Source organism: Mustelus asterias, chromosome 7 (genome assembly GCF_964213995.1).
Source record: "Mustelus asterias chromosome 7, sMusAst1.hap1.1, whole genome shotgun sequence".
Lineage (NCBI taxonomy): Eukaryota > Metazoa > Chordata > Chondrichthyes > Carcharhiniformes > Triakidae > Mustelus > Mustelus asterias.
In genome coordinates, this window is record NC_135807.1 from 24,976,984 (window position 1) to 24,993,863 (window position 16,880).

Sequence of the window (16,880 nt, forward strand, 5' to 3'; positions counted from 1 at the left end):
CTGCAGCCGTTAACACAAATCTATCACTTCCTCTTCAAGGAGAACCAGGGATAGGCAACACTCCTGACCTTACTTCTTCTTGACTCCAACATCCTGGGAATGATAGGGCTGAAACTTGCGGCCCAAATCGGTGTGAGCACAGAAGTGAATTGGTGTGAAAAGCTGCGCACAGTTGGTGGGCATTCCTTCCAAAGTGGATAACCTCACACTTGTCAACGTTATACTCCATCTGCCAGATCCTCGCCCACTCATTTAGCCTATCCAAATCTCTCTGCAGACTTTCCGCATCTCCACGCAATTCGCTTTCCCACTCATCTTTGTATCATCCGCAAACTTTGTTACCCTACACTCGGTCCCCTCCTCCAGATCGTCTATGTATATGGTAAACAGTTGAGGCCCCAGCACCGATCCCTGCGGCACGCCACTAGTCACCAACTGCCAACCAGAAAAGCACCCATTTATTCCAACTCTCTGCTTCCTGTTAGACGTAGAGGTAGCCTTCCAGCAACAGACTGGGCATGGACAGGTCTCCAGGCAGGCTTAGAGACCCTCCTTGCCAGCCTGGACTCAGTTGCAACCCTGTGGGTGTTTCCCAACTTCCCAACCCCTGCTCACCACCACACCCATGCCCCTTGGCTATCCACACCACCCCCACTCCACCCCGCTCCCTCACACAATGGTGGCCAGGCTGCTGAGACCCATTTTATTTTTAATATTAAAATATTGGAGAGAGAGCACCTCCGTCTTGGGCACCTTCTCTCTCACTCATCCAAGAAGGCATTCTGCTTCTGAGCTGATGCACCTCCAAATTGGTCAGCGAATTTGCTGTCTGACCACCAGTTTGCTAATTTGGCGCAAATTCCTGCTACTTAACTGTTCCCCATGGAGCGTGGATGTCTCACCACCCTCTCTCCCACCAGCCATTTGTGTCCCATTTCGAGCAAGAGGCTAAATAAATTATTTAAATGTCCTTTAATGATGGTTTACATGTGATTATTGAGCCCGGCACTCAATCGTCCAGACTAGCTTGCCTTTGCGGCCTCACTGGGAGAGGTTCTCTCCGGCGAGGAAAACACCTGCTCCCCATGAACAGGGAACAGCCATGTTGGCTTCACCAGTAGAACTGAAAACCATTGAGACCCCCCCCCCAGCGAGGCCGAGGGCAAGGGGGTTGCCCCTTGGGCAATTCCAGCCTAGCAGTGCCAGGGTGTAGGGCCTATGGGGGCCGGGCCTGAAGTGGGCAGGGTCTGAAGGCACGGGGCCTGAAGGGAGCGGGGTCTGAAGGGGAGGGAGAGGGAGCCCGCTGCCACTCTGCTCACAATCGGTGGGGGGGAGGGGGCACGATCAGTCTGGACAGCTGGGGGGTTGGCAAGTGTCACATTTCGGATTGGGTGAGGCTTGTGATCGGCCGCAGGCCCCCATGATTGTGGAAGGGGGGAGCGAGGGTGTTGGGGGAGGGAGGGAATGGGTGGCTGCTGGCTGCAACAGCAGAAGCCTGACACATGTCTCTCGCTATCAGACCTCTGCTGTTGTTATTGCACATGTGCAGCAGCTCCCTTTGCTCTGGCTGGAGAATTAAGCCTCGTCCACTGCCTGTAGCAGCTAGAAATGGTCTAGATGATCTTTTTCATCGACTATGTGCACAAGATTGGGCGTAAAAACTCGCCCAAAAAACGGATCTGCAACTCTTCCATTTTCACGCTAGCTGGACACTTAGAATCATTCTCGTAAAATTCCGCCCAATAAATTAGTGCGTTTTCCTGAAGGGTACGACAGAAAGATTGCCCCTCAAGTGTAACAAGGAGAGTGGACATAAAAATGATGCTGGTTCAAATATGGAACAAAATCTCATTGCACTTCTATTATGTGTTCCGTGTTCTTGACTTTTCTCAGGATGTGATAAATTATTTCACGTTATTATGTACTCATTTTAGATTACATCTAAAGCAGTTTGAAAATGACTAATAAAATTACATAGATGAAGCTTTGTTTCATTGCTGGCAATGCCAGCCATTGGTTTCAGATATTTAAAATGCATGGCTGATAATGATATTATTATATACGATGATTATCATGCAATGTCTGTCCTCTTTTTCCCAGAGTAAAGGGTAGTTCTGATGTAGAAGGCTGTAGCTAGAGATATATACAGAGCTGTTGACATTGCATTCTATCAAACATTCTTTTCCTGCTAAATTCTACAGTTCAAACCATAATCATAAAGGATGTAATGTGGATTTTGTATTATTTATAGTTTTTAATTAATATTTTTAATATTAATTAAATATCTTTAATATTTTGAAGAAAATCTCTATATAAAACATATTCAAATTTTTGCAATTATATCATCATCCTTGGTTGCTTGTTTTTTTTCAAGGTTGTGTAATTCATGCTGTGTCGTCATGTCCTGTAATTGCTTTTTTTCAGTGCAGCGTTCTAAGCTTGTGCATTTAAGACAAACAGAACCAAAAACAAAACTGGCTCCCTGTCCTGTCCGACAGAAAAATAGCTGATTTCATGACACATTTTATTGCCTGTTTTGTGAGGGATTCCTTATTCCAGGTTGCAGATGCTGAAGTTTTAAATGGCTGAGACACATGAGGGCATTGCTTTCGATTTGTCAGTTCAATACACCGCTTCAGTTATGGAAGCACTTCAGCATGATAACACTGCCCCTTTCTACTTTGAACCAGATTCAGAACAGCGCCCACAAATCATCCACCATGTTGGCTATGTCCATGCATTTTTGCAGATACCCTAATTGGGATCAGGAGAAAAAGGGGAAAAAGTAGGGAAAGTAAATTCACTCCTATTGCCAGTTTTTCTAACTCATTTGGATTTAGTCCAAATATGGAGTCCATTCCTTTATGCCTCCCAATGCAACATGAAATTGTGCCAAAATTAGAACATAACTGGACATAATCAGATCCCTTCAGTAAATGAGCAAATGCATAAGGAAAAATGGAGCTATTCATTCTATTAAGCATCCCATCTATGTTCTGTATACAATTGACTATATCAAGATGCTTTCTTCTATTCCCCAAGGAATAGTTTTGTTTCTTTTACCTCTCTTATCCTGCTGCCATTGCCGTGGCAACCAGGCTAGATTTGAGAATGCCTTGCGACATTAAGGCTTTTCTACACTGCCTGTTTTCATGTTCACAGCCAGAGGACAGTTTCCATAAGCAAACTGCATTTCTTATGAATTGGAACTTGCATCCCAGTCATTGAAAGCTATTACAAAGTGAATCCACTATTAATTGTTAACCCCTAATCATGGCATATCACTCACTTGAAATACAAAAAGGTTATCAAATCGGCGCATACACTTCAAATTACTTGGCCAACGTTACATGGAAAAACACTGCAGTAACACAAATGTTTCCCTTTGTGGGGCAATCTAGAAAAAGAGGTCACAGGTATGGGTTAAGAGGCGGTAGATTTAAAACTGAGATGAGGAGGAACTACTTCTGGCAGAGGGTGGTGAATTTGTGGAACTCGCTGCCCCACAGTGGAATCTGTCATTAAATGGTTTCAAGAAGGAGATAGATATATTTCTGATGTTAAAAGTGGGTTAAAGGGATATGGGGAACAGGTAGGCAGATGGATTTAAGACTAGGAAGAGATCAGCCATGATCTGATTGAATGGCGGAGCAGGCTCGAAGGACTGAATTGCCTACTGCTGTTCCTAATTCCTATGTTCGTAGAAATCAGACTTGTAGGATATATGAACAGTTTATGGATTTTTAAACTTTTTTGCAATAGCTTCTGAGTGACAAAAGAATGGGTAGAAGCAGCAATAGTGGCCTTGACGGTAGTCATGGAAAGGCAGAGTTTTGGGAATCAGTTGATTGAATAACATGTCAAACTTTATCTGTGGTTGCATGAATTTTTTATTGAGTATGCAGAGAGCCAACCAGAAACCCCTTTTGCATTCTAAGTTAAGGTGTGCATTGACCAACAGGCAGCATCGATAATTTTACTTGTAATTTGTGCTCTGGTTATGGGGATTTCTTGCTATCCTGTTCATAGTAAGAATAGAGATGTTGGAAGTCATGCAGTTATGATCCCCATGGAGACCAACAAACTAAAAAAAGTCAAATTTACCGAATGACCCCAATGGGAAAACCGAGGGACAAGATTCCACTTCTTATAACTTTTACTTTAGCAATTAAATCAAAATCAACATAAATCAAACATGAACTAAAAGGCAAATTGCAGTTAATGAAAAGTGTAAGTTATGTTTTAAATAGCAGATTCAATGAATATCAATCCATCGGATTCACTCAGCAGTCCTCTTAGCATACATGGCACCAGGTTTAGCCACTACATGCTGCAAAATTCTGTCTTCCAGAGATCCAGTTCCTTTCAACAATATTTAACCACCACTTGTCCACTAATAGCCACTCCCAGTTAACCTGAATCCTACAGGCCTAATTTTCAGTAAAATGGCCAGCTCTAGTTAATTGGTTCCTTTAAAATAACTGAATCAGCTGCAGTAACATTTCTTAACCCAGTTCCCAGCTCTAGTCTTCAGGCTGCCTTCTTAAACCAGCCCACACACCGCTTCCCCACACTGAACTGCACTGCTGAAATAATCTCATTGCTCTGTACTTTGCTTTCAACCAGCTTCCATTTCCCTCGGAACCTGAAGTCTCAGCCAATTTCCCTGCATTTTAGGCAGGAATTCTCCACTTGTTCTTGCGTGCAGGATGTTCCGGTCCCGCCGATGGCCAACCCCTGCCGCGTGGTTGCCGGTGGCAGGTGCTGCATAAAGTGGTAAACCCCATTGACAACAGCGGGGCTGGAAGATCCGCAAAATGCCCAGTGGGAAGTGTGGAAAATTGCGTCCATAGTTTCTCTTTCAATTAATGATCGTCTTAAATAAAAAACAAGCTTTGAGAGCAGTTATTGCACCCAACAAAACATTTGACAATGCTACCTGTGCCCAAAACAACTCCCACGTGCTTCTACACTGGTCCCATCGACTTCATCACATTACTGTAAGGCATTTTCAGAAACTAGTGAAGCAATTGTGGGTGCAAGTAGCACCTTAGAAAGCTAAAAACTAATTGAGTTGTACAAAATACTTTTCTGTTGCAATGCAAAATAACTCACTGTTTATAAAGTGCTGTAACCCTTACAATGGTCTAGTCGGGCACATGAGCGGCACAGGCTTGGAGGGCCAAAGGGCCTGTTCCTGTGCTGTATTGTTCTTTGTTCTAATAAGAAAACATATATATATATATATATGATGGGGCCCAATAGCCTCCTTCAGTGCTGTAAACATTTATGGACATTTGAAATAATTTTGCAGCATTCATGATGATACGCCTACAATCCTTGAAGTAGAATGTAAATTGTCATCTAATGCATACCAAAATAGAATAGCAATAGAATTATTTTGGCCACAACCAATATATATATACACCTATTTTACCTTTCATTTCTTTTAGGACTTCCAGCCCTAGTTGTCGCAACATCTGTTGGATTCACCAAATCAAAGGGATATGGAACAGTAAACTAGTAAGTAGGCCATGACATTCATTAATGGTTTGTTTAACAAATACATAATCATCTTTTTGCTGATGTTTTCAACAGAAAGTATTTAATTGCAGTCTTTCATTCCACTTTGGAATCTTACCTGTTGAGCACAATTGATGCAGACTGTTTTATTCCAGTTTTCTTAACTACAGATTAGTGTAATAATACAATATTTATGACACTGTTATCTGTCAGGGCTGTTAGTTGATAATTACTATATTCTACATGTCTCTGACATGTATTGTCTACATTGTTTAAAGGTGAAAATTGGATGGCAAAATATATAGCACTCATTCAGACAAAGGTTTCAGTAACTTGTAAATGATGATGGGGATCCAGGGGCAATTTTCAAATGTTTGTAGAATCTCAAAATCACACATGCATCTTAAACTCATGGCCAGCTACATAATATTATTTAGCGTATAATATATGATGTGTATATCTAGTTTACACATAACTTGCTGATATAAAAGAAAGGGCGGAATTTTCCCGCCCTGCCCACCATGGGAATCGTAGTGGGCGGGACACGGACCATGCAAAGTCCATTGACTTCGGGCGGGATTTTCCCGCTCTGGGGGTGAACATGGTTGGAAAATCCTACCCAAAGACTTGCATTTGTATAGCGCTTTTCCTGATCTTGGGACATCCTAAAACACTTCACAGCCAGCGCAGTATCTTTCCTAGTCTTGTTATGTCGGAAACGTGGCTGCCAATTTGCATGCAACAAACATCAGTGCATACTGACTAAATATGGTGTTTGTTGTAACGTTGATTAGCCAGTAATAGCTCTTCTGTCCTTCTTTGAAATAATGTCACCGGGTCGTCTTTGCCCACCTGAGGGCAGGCAAAGCGCCGGTTTAACTAAGGTGGCAATCGGACAATGCAACTTCCTCTTGGTGCTGACCTAGGGTCTTAAACTAGATTTTTGTATTCGAGTGCTGGAATGGAAATTGTACTTATGATCTTCTGACTCAGAGGTGAGAGTGTTAAGCACTGAGCTACACAATGTGAGCAGGTGTGTCGAGCAGAAAAGATGTACTTAATGAAGTGAAATATATTCTAAGAGCTGAGGGCACCTGACATCAAAGACCTCTTGATATGGCGTTACACAATAATTTCTCTCACCAGAAATAGGTCAGTCATGATACTCTGTTTAAATCAGATTCACCATGTACTATACACTCAGTCTGAATAATTAATGGAGGCTTTGTATTATGGGAACATAACTCCTCAGTTGTTGTGACGAGGCATAAACTTCTGAAAGGCCAGTTGTCATTGGTGTGGTATTTTCCACTCATTTTAACGGCCAAATTGTCCTATGGGAAAACCCAACCTGTGCACTTTGGCAATTCGCAAATTGCGCTCCCAGCCTTTGTGACATCTTTTCACAGCAGGATCCGATTCTTAGCGCATTTTGCTGGAGTGCATGGGGGTCGTAGGTGCAGAGGTGGGCCGATAAGAAAACCCATCTCTTGGTTTTTCGAAACAGTATCCCAACTCCCCATAGTATTTCAAGGCCCCCACCTCTTTTACCCCCACAACCATTCCTCATGCCAGCAGAGAGAAGAAACAAAAAAAAGTTAAACAAAAAATGAATTCAAATAATTTCCAACAATGAATTAAGCCTTAAAGGAATGAGACCCCACACTTGTAAAGTTAATTTTCAGTAACAGAGAAGTGAACTGTCAATAATTAACAGTTACCATTGTTAAAAGGTTACAAGGGCTTAATTTTCTGTAGAAAATCTAGTTTGGTATTGCGTAAGTATAGGAATGCAATGCTGCTGAATTTAATTGAATGAGGAGCTGGACTGAGAGATGAAGTTTTCTCATAGCTAATGGTAGAACAGTGCAAAACCAATTGTAACTCCATGATTTATGAATTCAAATTTGTACTTGCTCTCTGAATTAGTTGTGGGATTTTCAAAAATATAATGGTGAACTTATTAGCCTCACTAGCAATTTGACCAGAAATGTTGAGCTGTTCAATCCTTCACTTTGGTCATCGTTGACATTCCTGAATTTTAAATTTAATCTGCTTCTCTCCCCTTGCCTGTTCATTTAATGCTGTTCCATATGTGTATTTACTGATATTACAATGTGAAGTTCTGACATAAGGCTCAATCTAGAACTGCTAATCTTCCCTTTTGTTTTATGAAAGCAAAATACTGTGAATGTTGGAATCTGAGACAAAGACAGAAAATGCTGGAAAATTGTAGCAGGTCTGACAGCATCTGTAGACATGATGTCACCTGACGAAGGAGCAGCGCTCCGAAAGCTAGTGGCGTTTGCTACCAAATAAACCTGTTGGACTTTAACCTGGTGTTGTTAGACTTCTTACAGCATCTGTAGAGACAGAATAGAGCCAAAGTTTCGAGTCTGGATGACCCTTCATCAGAGTTGGTCAGCTTCGTCAGCTCTGACGAAGGGTCATTCAGACTCGAAATGTTGGCTCTATTGTCTCTCCACAGATGCTCTCAGACCTTCTGCAATTTTCCAGCATTTTCTGTTCTTGCTTCACTTTGTTTTACCTTTGCTGCCTGCTTCTTTGGATCTGTGGAACTCCCTGCAGTTGAGGCTACCTCATTGAATGTTTTTAAGGCAAGGATAGATACATTTTTGAACAGTAAACAAATTAAGGGTTATGTCGAGTGGGCGGGTAAGTGGAGCTGACCCCATGAAAAGATCAGCCATGATCTTATTGAATGGTGGAGCAGGCTCGAGGTGCCAGGTGGCCTACTCCGGCTCCTAGTTCTTATGTTCCAGCAATGTTTGTTGTTGTTGTTTTGGTACTCACTTTAAGTGTAGATAAAATCTGAGGCATGCAGCTTGACTACAATATTTATATGAGCAACCCATCTCCTGGGGGCAGGTTAGTTAGATGCCCCCCTGATCTGCGTCCATCAAAACTGAAAGTGGATGGTGACTTGAGATGGATTGGGTCCAGGTTTTACCTTTTCAAAAAAATGTTTTTCCATCTCACATGATCCAACCCTTTTGGGGGTTAAAATTCCACTCTAGGTTTCATAAATTTAAATTTGTTATTAGAAGGGACGGCACAGTGGCACAGTGCCTCACAACTCCAGGGACCTGAGTTTGATTCCGACCTTGGGTCACTGTCCGTGTGGAGTTTGCACGTTCTCCCCGTGTCTGCGTGGGTTTCCTCTGGGTGTGGGTTAGGTTGATTGGCCATGCTAAATTCTCCCTCAGTGTCCCAGGATGCGGCGGTTAGAGGGACTAGCAGGGTAAATATGTGGGGTTAAGGGGATAGGGCCTGGGTGGGATTGTTGTCGCTGCAGACTCAATGGGCCAAATGGTCTACTTCTGCACTGGAGGATTTCTATGATTCTAAGTCATCTAGGGTGTGGGGGAGAGGGAGATTTTCTGGCCTCCCTCCCTCATGTTTCCCGTGGCGGGAGACAGTGCGCTGTTCACCGGTGGCAAGATCTTCTGGTCCTTCTGCTGTCAATGGGATTTCCCATAGAAGATATTGCTATACCTTGTCGAGAAGGCAGATATTTTAAACATTCTGATCCCTGATACATTGAGTTTCTTTTGAAACCTAAAATCAGAAGCTGTTGGACATGGTTCAAATTGTAAACTACAAACTTTATGACAATGAGTAGGTAGAAGATTTTAATCACATTTTTCATTTATCACTTCATTTAGCATTTTAAATGAAATATCAGTCGTGTTTCAATTTATTTTAAAATGTTGATCTTGGACCAGAAGATCTCACCAGCGTGAACAGTCGTGGAATTCCGGCTGTTATTTTGAACATGAAACAATGGGTGGAATTCTCCGGCCGCACTGGTCTAAAAGCCAGAAATTCTTGACCGACTGTCAATGGGGTTTCACATTGTCCGCAACCCGCCCTCTAAAATTCCAATGGCTGGCGGGATGGGAGAATTCTGGCCAATATCTACCAACATAAATGTTTTATAAATGTAGTACAGAAGGTGCCCATCATACTATGGGGTATGCCACTTTGTTTACATGCGCAAATTCATTATGACATTTATATAAAGAAACACTATAATTTGCAATCAAGAAAGAAAGTCCAGATGATTACTAATTGACCTCATCATCCAGAAGGTCTCCAAGTGTAATTAGCCCCTGACTGGCTTCAGGAAGTTACAGCAATTAGACCCTGAACCCTGAAAAGAATAAGGAGCTCTACCCAGGCCTGCCTCTTAGCAACAAAGCAAGCAAAACGATAGATGTTCGTAGCACAGAAGGAAGAAATTCTACTCATCATGTTGGCATCAGCTCATTACGAGAGCAATCCAAAATTAATTCAACTATCCCAATCTCCAATGTATTCTCCAATAACTTCCTCAATAACTTCCTGTGGAATAACATTCACTCTACAAAAATCCTCCGGGGGAAAAAAACAGTGTCTTTGAAACAATACCACCCCACCTCCTCCTCCATCCCTAAGGCAAGATTCACCCCTCTGCACAAAGAAGTTTTACTAGCGTATTTCCTAACTTTCACATTTATTATTTTATATTGAGGACCACTTATCACTGCCTCCCAAACAATGAAAATTGTTTGTTCACGCTATCGGAATGTTGCTTGATATTAACAATCTGTGTTAAACCGACTCAGCCTTCTCAGTTCCAGTAGAAATACTCCCAGTATCTCAAGGCTCACCTTGTGATATATTTTCCCATTACTGGTGAATCCATGCTGTTTACTCTGCTATAATGTGATTTCTATAATAGGGTGCCGAAAGCTATACACAGTCGCCGAACCAATGTTTTGTGCAAATTGATAATTACATCTTTACTCTTCCACCTTATGTTCCTGTTTATAAGCAAAAATGCTGTTGGCTTTTTTATATTACTTCATCTACCTGCACCTGTATTTTCAAGAAATTATGGATTTGAACCTCTGGCTCTCTGAGAACTAAGGCTGAAGGATCATAGAATCCCTACAGAGCAGAAGGAAGCCATTTGGCCCATTGAGTCTGCACTGACAACAATTCCGCCCAGGCTCTATCCCCGTAACCCCATGTAAATACCCTGCTAGTCTCCCAGACACTAAGGGGCAATTTAGCATGGCCAATCCACCGAACATGCACATCTTTGGCCTGTGGGAGAAAACCGGAGCACCCGGAGGAAACCCATGCAGACATGGGGAGAACATACAATCTCCACACAGTCACCCAAGCTGGGAATCGCACCCGGGTCTCTGGCGCTGTGAGGCAGCAGTGCTAACCACTGTGTCGTCCAAGAAGGGAAAAAGAAATCTCGCCCTTGGTGCTGAAAATGTCTTCAGAACAATTTGTATATTGTTGAGCTGTGTCTAAGCCCCAGGCATGGATCAGATATTCTTTTCTCCTGCTGAGAAATTTCTATCAATGTCTTTGTTCACCTTGTGATAGTTACAGATTCAGTTTAATTAATTCTTTGGAAAGCCAGACATCTGGGCCAGGAATTTAAATCGTTGATGTGACTTGCCCTTTAGACTACAGTGAAAAGATGAAGCCAACCTGGGGTGAGGAATTTTAGAAGCTGTTCAAACATTCTGACTGTGGTGAATGCCATTGCGGAATGAGCAAGATAGGATGCCTTCCAAATCATCCAGATTTAAACCAAAAGGAGAACTTACATCAACTGTGATTTGCAAATTGTGCGAGTGCATTTGAATAACAGGAGAGATGAGGAGGATCTTTTTTCTCTCAGAGGGTCGTGAGTCTTAGAACTCTCTTCCTCAAAAGGCAGTGGAAGCAGAGGCCGGTATTTTACGACCTTGCTCAGGCAAGGCTAGTAAAACCCTGCCTGAGGCCAATGGAGAATTTGGTTCTGCGAGCGACACCCACCCCGATTCCGGTTTGGGCGTGGTGGTAAAATTCCGTCAGAGCCTTTGAATATTTTTCAGGTAGAGCGAGATAGATTCTTGATTAACAAGGGGGTCAAAAGTTCATCGAAGAATCTGCTTCTGCACTGGAAGAATTCTGTTCTTCTAATAGAATCTAATAGTTTGGGGTGGCATGGTGGCACAGTGGTTAGCTAGTGCTGCCTCACAGCACCAGGGATCCAGGTTCAATTCCGGCCTCGGGTCACTGTGGAGTTTGCACATTCTCCCTGTGTCTGTGTGGGTTTCCTCTGGGTGGTCCGGTGGTCTGGGTTTCCTCTCACAGTCCAACAGTGTGCGGGTTAGGTTGATTGGCCATGCTAAATTGACCCTAGTGTCAGGGGGTTAGCAGGGTAAATATGTGGGGTAATGGGAATAGGGCCTGGGTGGGATTGTGGCCAGTGCAGAATTGATGGGCTGAATGGCCTACTTCTGCACTATAGGGATTCTATGATTCTAAGAGTCATAAAATCTCTACAATGCAGAAGAAGGTCATTCACCCCATCGAGTCTGCACTGACTCTCCAACAGAGCATCCCACCCAGGCCCTTTTTCCGTGACACATGTATTTACCCCACTAATCCCCCTAACCTACACATATTGGGACACTGAGGGACAATTTAGCATGGCACATCTTTGGAGTGTGTGAGGAAACCCACGTAGACACGGGGAGAATGTGCGAACTCCACACAGACAGTCACCAAAGGCTGGACTCGAACCTGGGTCTCCAGTGCTATGAGGTAGCAGTGCTAACCACTGTTGCCACCAGGTTATCAGCAAAGATGTAGGATTGAGGTTATAATCAGAGCAGCCATGATCTTATGGTGTGGCGAAACAGTCTCAAAGGGCTGAGTTGTCTACTTCTGATTCTAATTCACATGTTTGCATTTTCCATTGTACAGATTGTGACCATGAAACTGAAATCACAAAATCCTGAACGAAGCTCCGTCCACTGCCCAGCTTGCTTATATCTGTGTTGTCCATCAGCAGTTGGATGGGGATGAGAATTGTCAGCAGAGAGCAGAAACAATTTGCAAAGTTAATGGGCTGTCTGCTGCCTGGTTATAGAGGGCACTGAGGCTGGCAAATTGCAATGGGCTTCCCTTTTATCTCAAATGTCTGTGGTGCCTGAAATTGACAGGTGCCCCCCCGGTTACTGAGGATTATGCAGCGATAGAGTCTGAAAAAGGTTTGGAAGTCAAACAGCAGAGATGCTCGTCAGAGTTTTATTTTCAGCTGCTTTGGAATGCTTATGGGATAAGATTCAGTCGGACCTGACAGCTGTTTAGAGAATATGTAGGATGGATTTAAAAAAACACATGGGATGATTCTCCGGGGCCGCTAATCCTGGCTGGAAATCCCGGTGGCCTGTTGAATCGGGCAAGAAGGCCAAATCGGGATTCTCGCCAGGCACCCAATCTATTGCGAGTCTCCCATCCCGCTGCATCTGCCCCAATCACATTCCCACCCGGAGTGGCTGAGAATTTGATCACTACTCATTTAAATACCCATAAATATAATTACCAGCTGGAGGCTGGATGCTCTGGCCTTCACTTGGTCACCCAAGGCCAGAATTGAACCCACTTCTATATTGTTTTTATTCATTGATGGGATGTGGGCATCGCTGACTGGGCCAATGTTTATCGCCCACCCCTGAGGGCATTTAAGAGTCAACCACATTGTTGTGGATCTGGAGTCACATGTATTACAGACCGCGTAAGTACAACATTAATGAATCAGATGGGTTTTTGCGACAATCGACAGTGGTCATCATTAGACTTTTAGTTCCAGATTTTTATTGAATTCAAATTTCACCATCTGCCATGGTGGGATTCGAACCCATGTCTCCAGGGAATTACCCTGGGTCTCTGGATCACTAGTCTAGTGACAATACTACTACATCACCGCCTCTCCTATTGGTTGTGATATAGCTGACCTCCATTACCAGCTCCTGCTGTCTGACAAGGGGTGGCACGGTGGCACAGTGGTTAGCACTGCTGCCTCACAGCGTCAGGGACCCGGATTCAATTCTGGCCTTGGGTCACTGTCTGTGTGGAGTGCGCACATTCTCCCCGTGTCTGCGTGGATTATCTCTGGGTGCTCCGGTTTCCTCCCACAGTCCAATGATGTGTGGGTTAGATTGATTGGCCATACTAAATTGACCCTAATGTCAGGGGGATTGGCAGGCTAAATGTGTGGGGTTACAGGAATAGGACCCGGGTGGAATTGTGTTCGGTACAGACTCAATGGGCTGAATGGCTTCCTTCTGTACTGTAGGGATTCTATGACAAAAAATACAATGACTATTAAGATCTGAAGTTGTTAGTGTGTTAATATTGTTAGAAGTCCATTGAATAAATTGAGAGGGCATGTTCTTATTCTATTTTGTCCCTTCATGGGATTTGGGTATCATTGATAAGGCCAGCATTTGTCTAATTACCCTGAGGGCAGTTCAGAGTCAACCACATTGCTGTGGGCCTGGACTTGCATGTGGGCCAGACTGGGTAAGGATGGCAGATTTCTTTCCCTGAAGGACATTAGTGAACCAGATGGGTTTTCAACAGCAATCGATGAAAGTTTCACAGTTTTACCAGCACATCCGTCCGAGGTTCGTATGATCCTGCCCGAGGCCAACGGAGAATGCTGTTCTCCGAGCCTCGCCCGCCCCCGGAATCGGGGTGGGCGTGCCGGTAAAATTCCGACCACAGTCATCATGACTGAGTCTAGGTTTGAATTCCAGACTTTTGTTTCAATGATTTGAATTTAATTTCCACCAGCTGCCATGGTGGGACTTGAACCCACATCTGCAGAACATTAGCCCGGGCCTCTTGAGTACTAATCCAGTTGCCAGTGCGCCGCTGTCTCCACACACTGGGTGTTCGCTATTCAAGTCTGAAGGAACCATTCTCATGCATGATTAGACTTGAGTATCCTCAACAGAATGGAGGTGAAACGATTAAAGGTATACTTTAATCAGCACAGATGCTGAATAAATTGAAGTTACTTTGTAACTTCTACATTTATTCAGCATTTACTGATATCAAATGTCAGCATCTGAAGGTAGATTCTGATGCAGAATTACCTGGCACGGGGTGATGGTCTAAAAAGCAGCTGTCATATTGGCTGTCCTTGCCTCAGCTAATTGTGGCGGTTGACAGCCTGGGGGGCAAGGTTTCAGCCATCTATTTACCACTGAGGAAGAGGCTGGCAGTCAGCCACTCTGTTAGTCTGCTCGCTCTCTCTCTTTCTCCAGACTCTCGGCAGCGATGACAGGAACAGACGGGATTTGCTGAGAGCAGAGTGGAAGGGTTCCTGGAAGTCATCCCTCTTTCGTCAGAGAAAATCTGGCCTGAAAAATTAGCTTCCTGTGACAGTAGAATCTCACGGCACACCAGTGAATTTGGAATTGTATTTTCATGGTGCTTCTCATAGATTGAAAAGTACTTGGAAGGGTTAGGTTACCAAATGGATTTTGTTTTTTGTCATGATTATTTTGCATATATAATAATTGTCTAAATGTCAAAGATAACTTACCGGATCTGAATCCATTTATGACCTGCTGTGCATTCGATAGGATGCAGAATAAATGCGGGTTTTGTTTTCTTCCCTCCTTGCATAGATATTTATTCTAAGCATCCAGACTTTGTTGTGGGTGCAGTTCTCCCAAAACATTTGGAACTGTTGTGCCCGGTGGGAAAAACAATGCGATTCCTGCCGGGTGGGTGGACATGATGCAGATCGCAATCCACCCAATTTAGACATTTATTTTGGAGCTTGCGGTGATTGCCGCCGGGGAAGAGACGTCCAGTCCTAAAAAAGGGTGCCAAAATCTACAAACAACCCTATAAATCTCCCACCCCATTCGCCTGTAAAGAACTCCACTCGCTGGCATGAGCATGCCTGCCATCGCTGCTGTTAATGTCCCTCACATTGTGAGCAAAGCTCCACTATGGATTTGTCAAAGGCACCCCCCCCCTTTCATGCACCCCATGATGCCCATCAGCACCCCCCTCATGCCCCCTTCAGGCTGAACCCCAGATTGGCAGTGTCAGATTGAAACTGCCAGGGGGCAGTGCCAGTACACTGCCCAGTCATGCCCCTGACCACCCGGATGGGGGCCTCCAATGGCCTTGGAGCCCCACAGCACGGCCATCACACCTGTTCTCTGTTTGTGGAGAGCAGTGGTGATTCCCGCTGGCTTCCCGTTACACCAGCAGACGGGTGAATCCCGGGAGCTGGGAGAATCCGGCATAAACCTGAAAATGCATATTTAAATGAGGATTTAAAGATGCGAATCAGGCTCAAACCCTCTCTGGGTGTGAACCAGATTCCGTGGCTAGGGATAGGGAGAATCTGAAAACGAGTTCTCCCGGCCAAATTTCATTTGGCCCCTCTCGGGAGAGTCTCCAGCCATAATGCCATTTGTGCCTGTGCACATAGGGCTGGAGAATCACCCCCAAGAATCTGTATCGAGCTGTGTGATCTTCAACGTTTGCCACCAACTCATGGAGCTATAGATATAATTGGCTCAGCCAAAAGCTGTCTGAATATTTTAATGAGGAACCTTAGCAGTGGACATGCTGACTTCCTTTGTTGAACATTTCTTGGCACCCCAGGATGTTTGTTCATGTTAAATTTTAGTCTACAAGTACATAGGCTGTACAATTGTATAGCTTAATTATCATAAACTTCACCTGCTGGCTTAATCATCAGAAGGAATGCGCATGTATCTTTTCCTTAATTGGCAAAGCCAGAAATGCTGCATTTTGGACCTATACATCTCCATTTTGTGGTAAATGATTTGTTTGTGATCCTTCCTAATGAAAGGAAGTCATGATGTTCCTGGCTTTATGCATTTTTGATGGCAACTCATCTTTCCTTGCCCACCATTTTGCACGCTAGAACTAATGAAGGGTTTCCTCCATTCTTCTGAATTGTCTATGTCCGTAAAGTTAATCCACATATTTATTTGTTTAAATATGACAAGATCTCCTATGTATTTCTGGTTATTCTACTTTTGGTTTCCAAATTTTTTTTTCCCATGACTAACCAACGTCGTTCCAGAAATGATGTTTTTTTAGTTCTAATCCTTGCAATGCTCCACCAGCCATACCCGCCAACTTGAAAATGCCGCACTTATCCCTCCTCTCTACTTCCTGCCCATTAGTAAGTTCCCCAACAATGTCAATATGTAACCCACAACTCCAACTTGCATGTTAATCTTTTCTCCATCATGTCTCCAACATGTGGGATTGTGATCAGTGCAGACGCAATGGGCCGAATGGCTTCCTTCTGCACTGGAGGGATTCTGTGATTCTATGTACAGCATTGGTCTCTTTATTTAAGGAAGGATGTAAATGCATTGGAAGCAGTTCAGAGTGGTTGACAAAACTAATACCTGGATTAGGCATGCTCTCTTATGAGGAAAGGTTGGACAGGCTAGGCTTGTATCTGCTGGAGTTCAAAAGACTAAGATGTG

General features: G+C 43.8%; 1 protein-coding gene across 1 annotated transcript in view; it reads left to right on the forward strand.

The window, feature by feature from the left end:
- Positions 1-16,880, forward strand: part of adgrb1a (adhesion G protein-coupled receptor B1a) — a 650,625-nt gene that overhangs the window by 523,669 nt on the left and 110,076 nt on the right. The window contains exon 26 of the mRNA XM_078216994.1: positions 5,454-5,523. Within this exon, the coding sequence (XP_078073120.1) occupies positions 5,454-5,523 (70 nt within the window). The remainder of the gene's footprint in view (positions 1-5,453; positions 5,524-16,880) is intronic.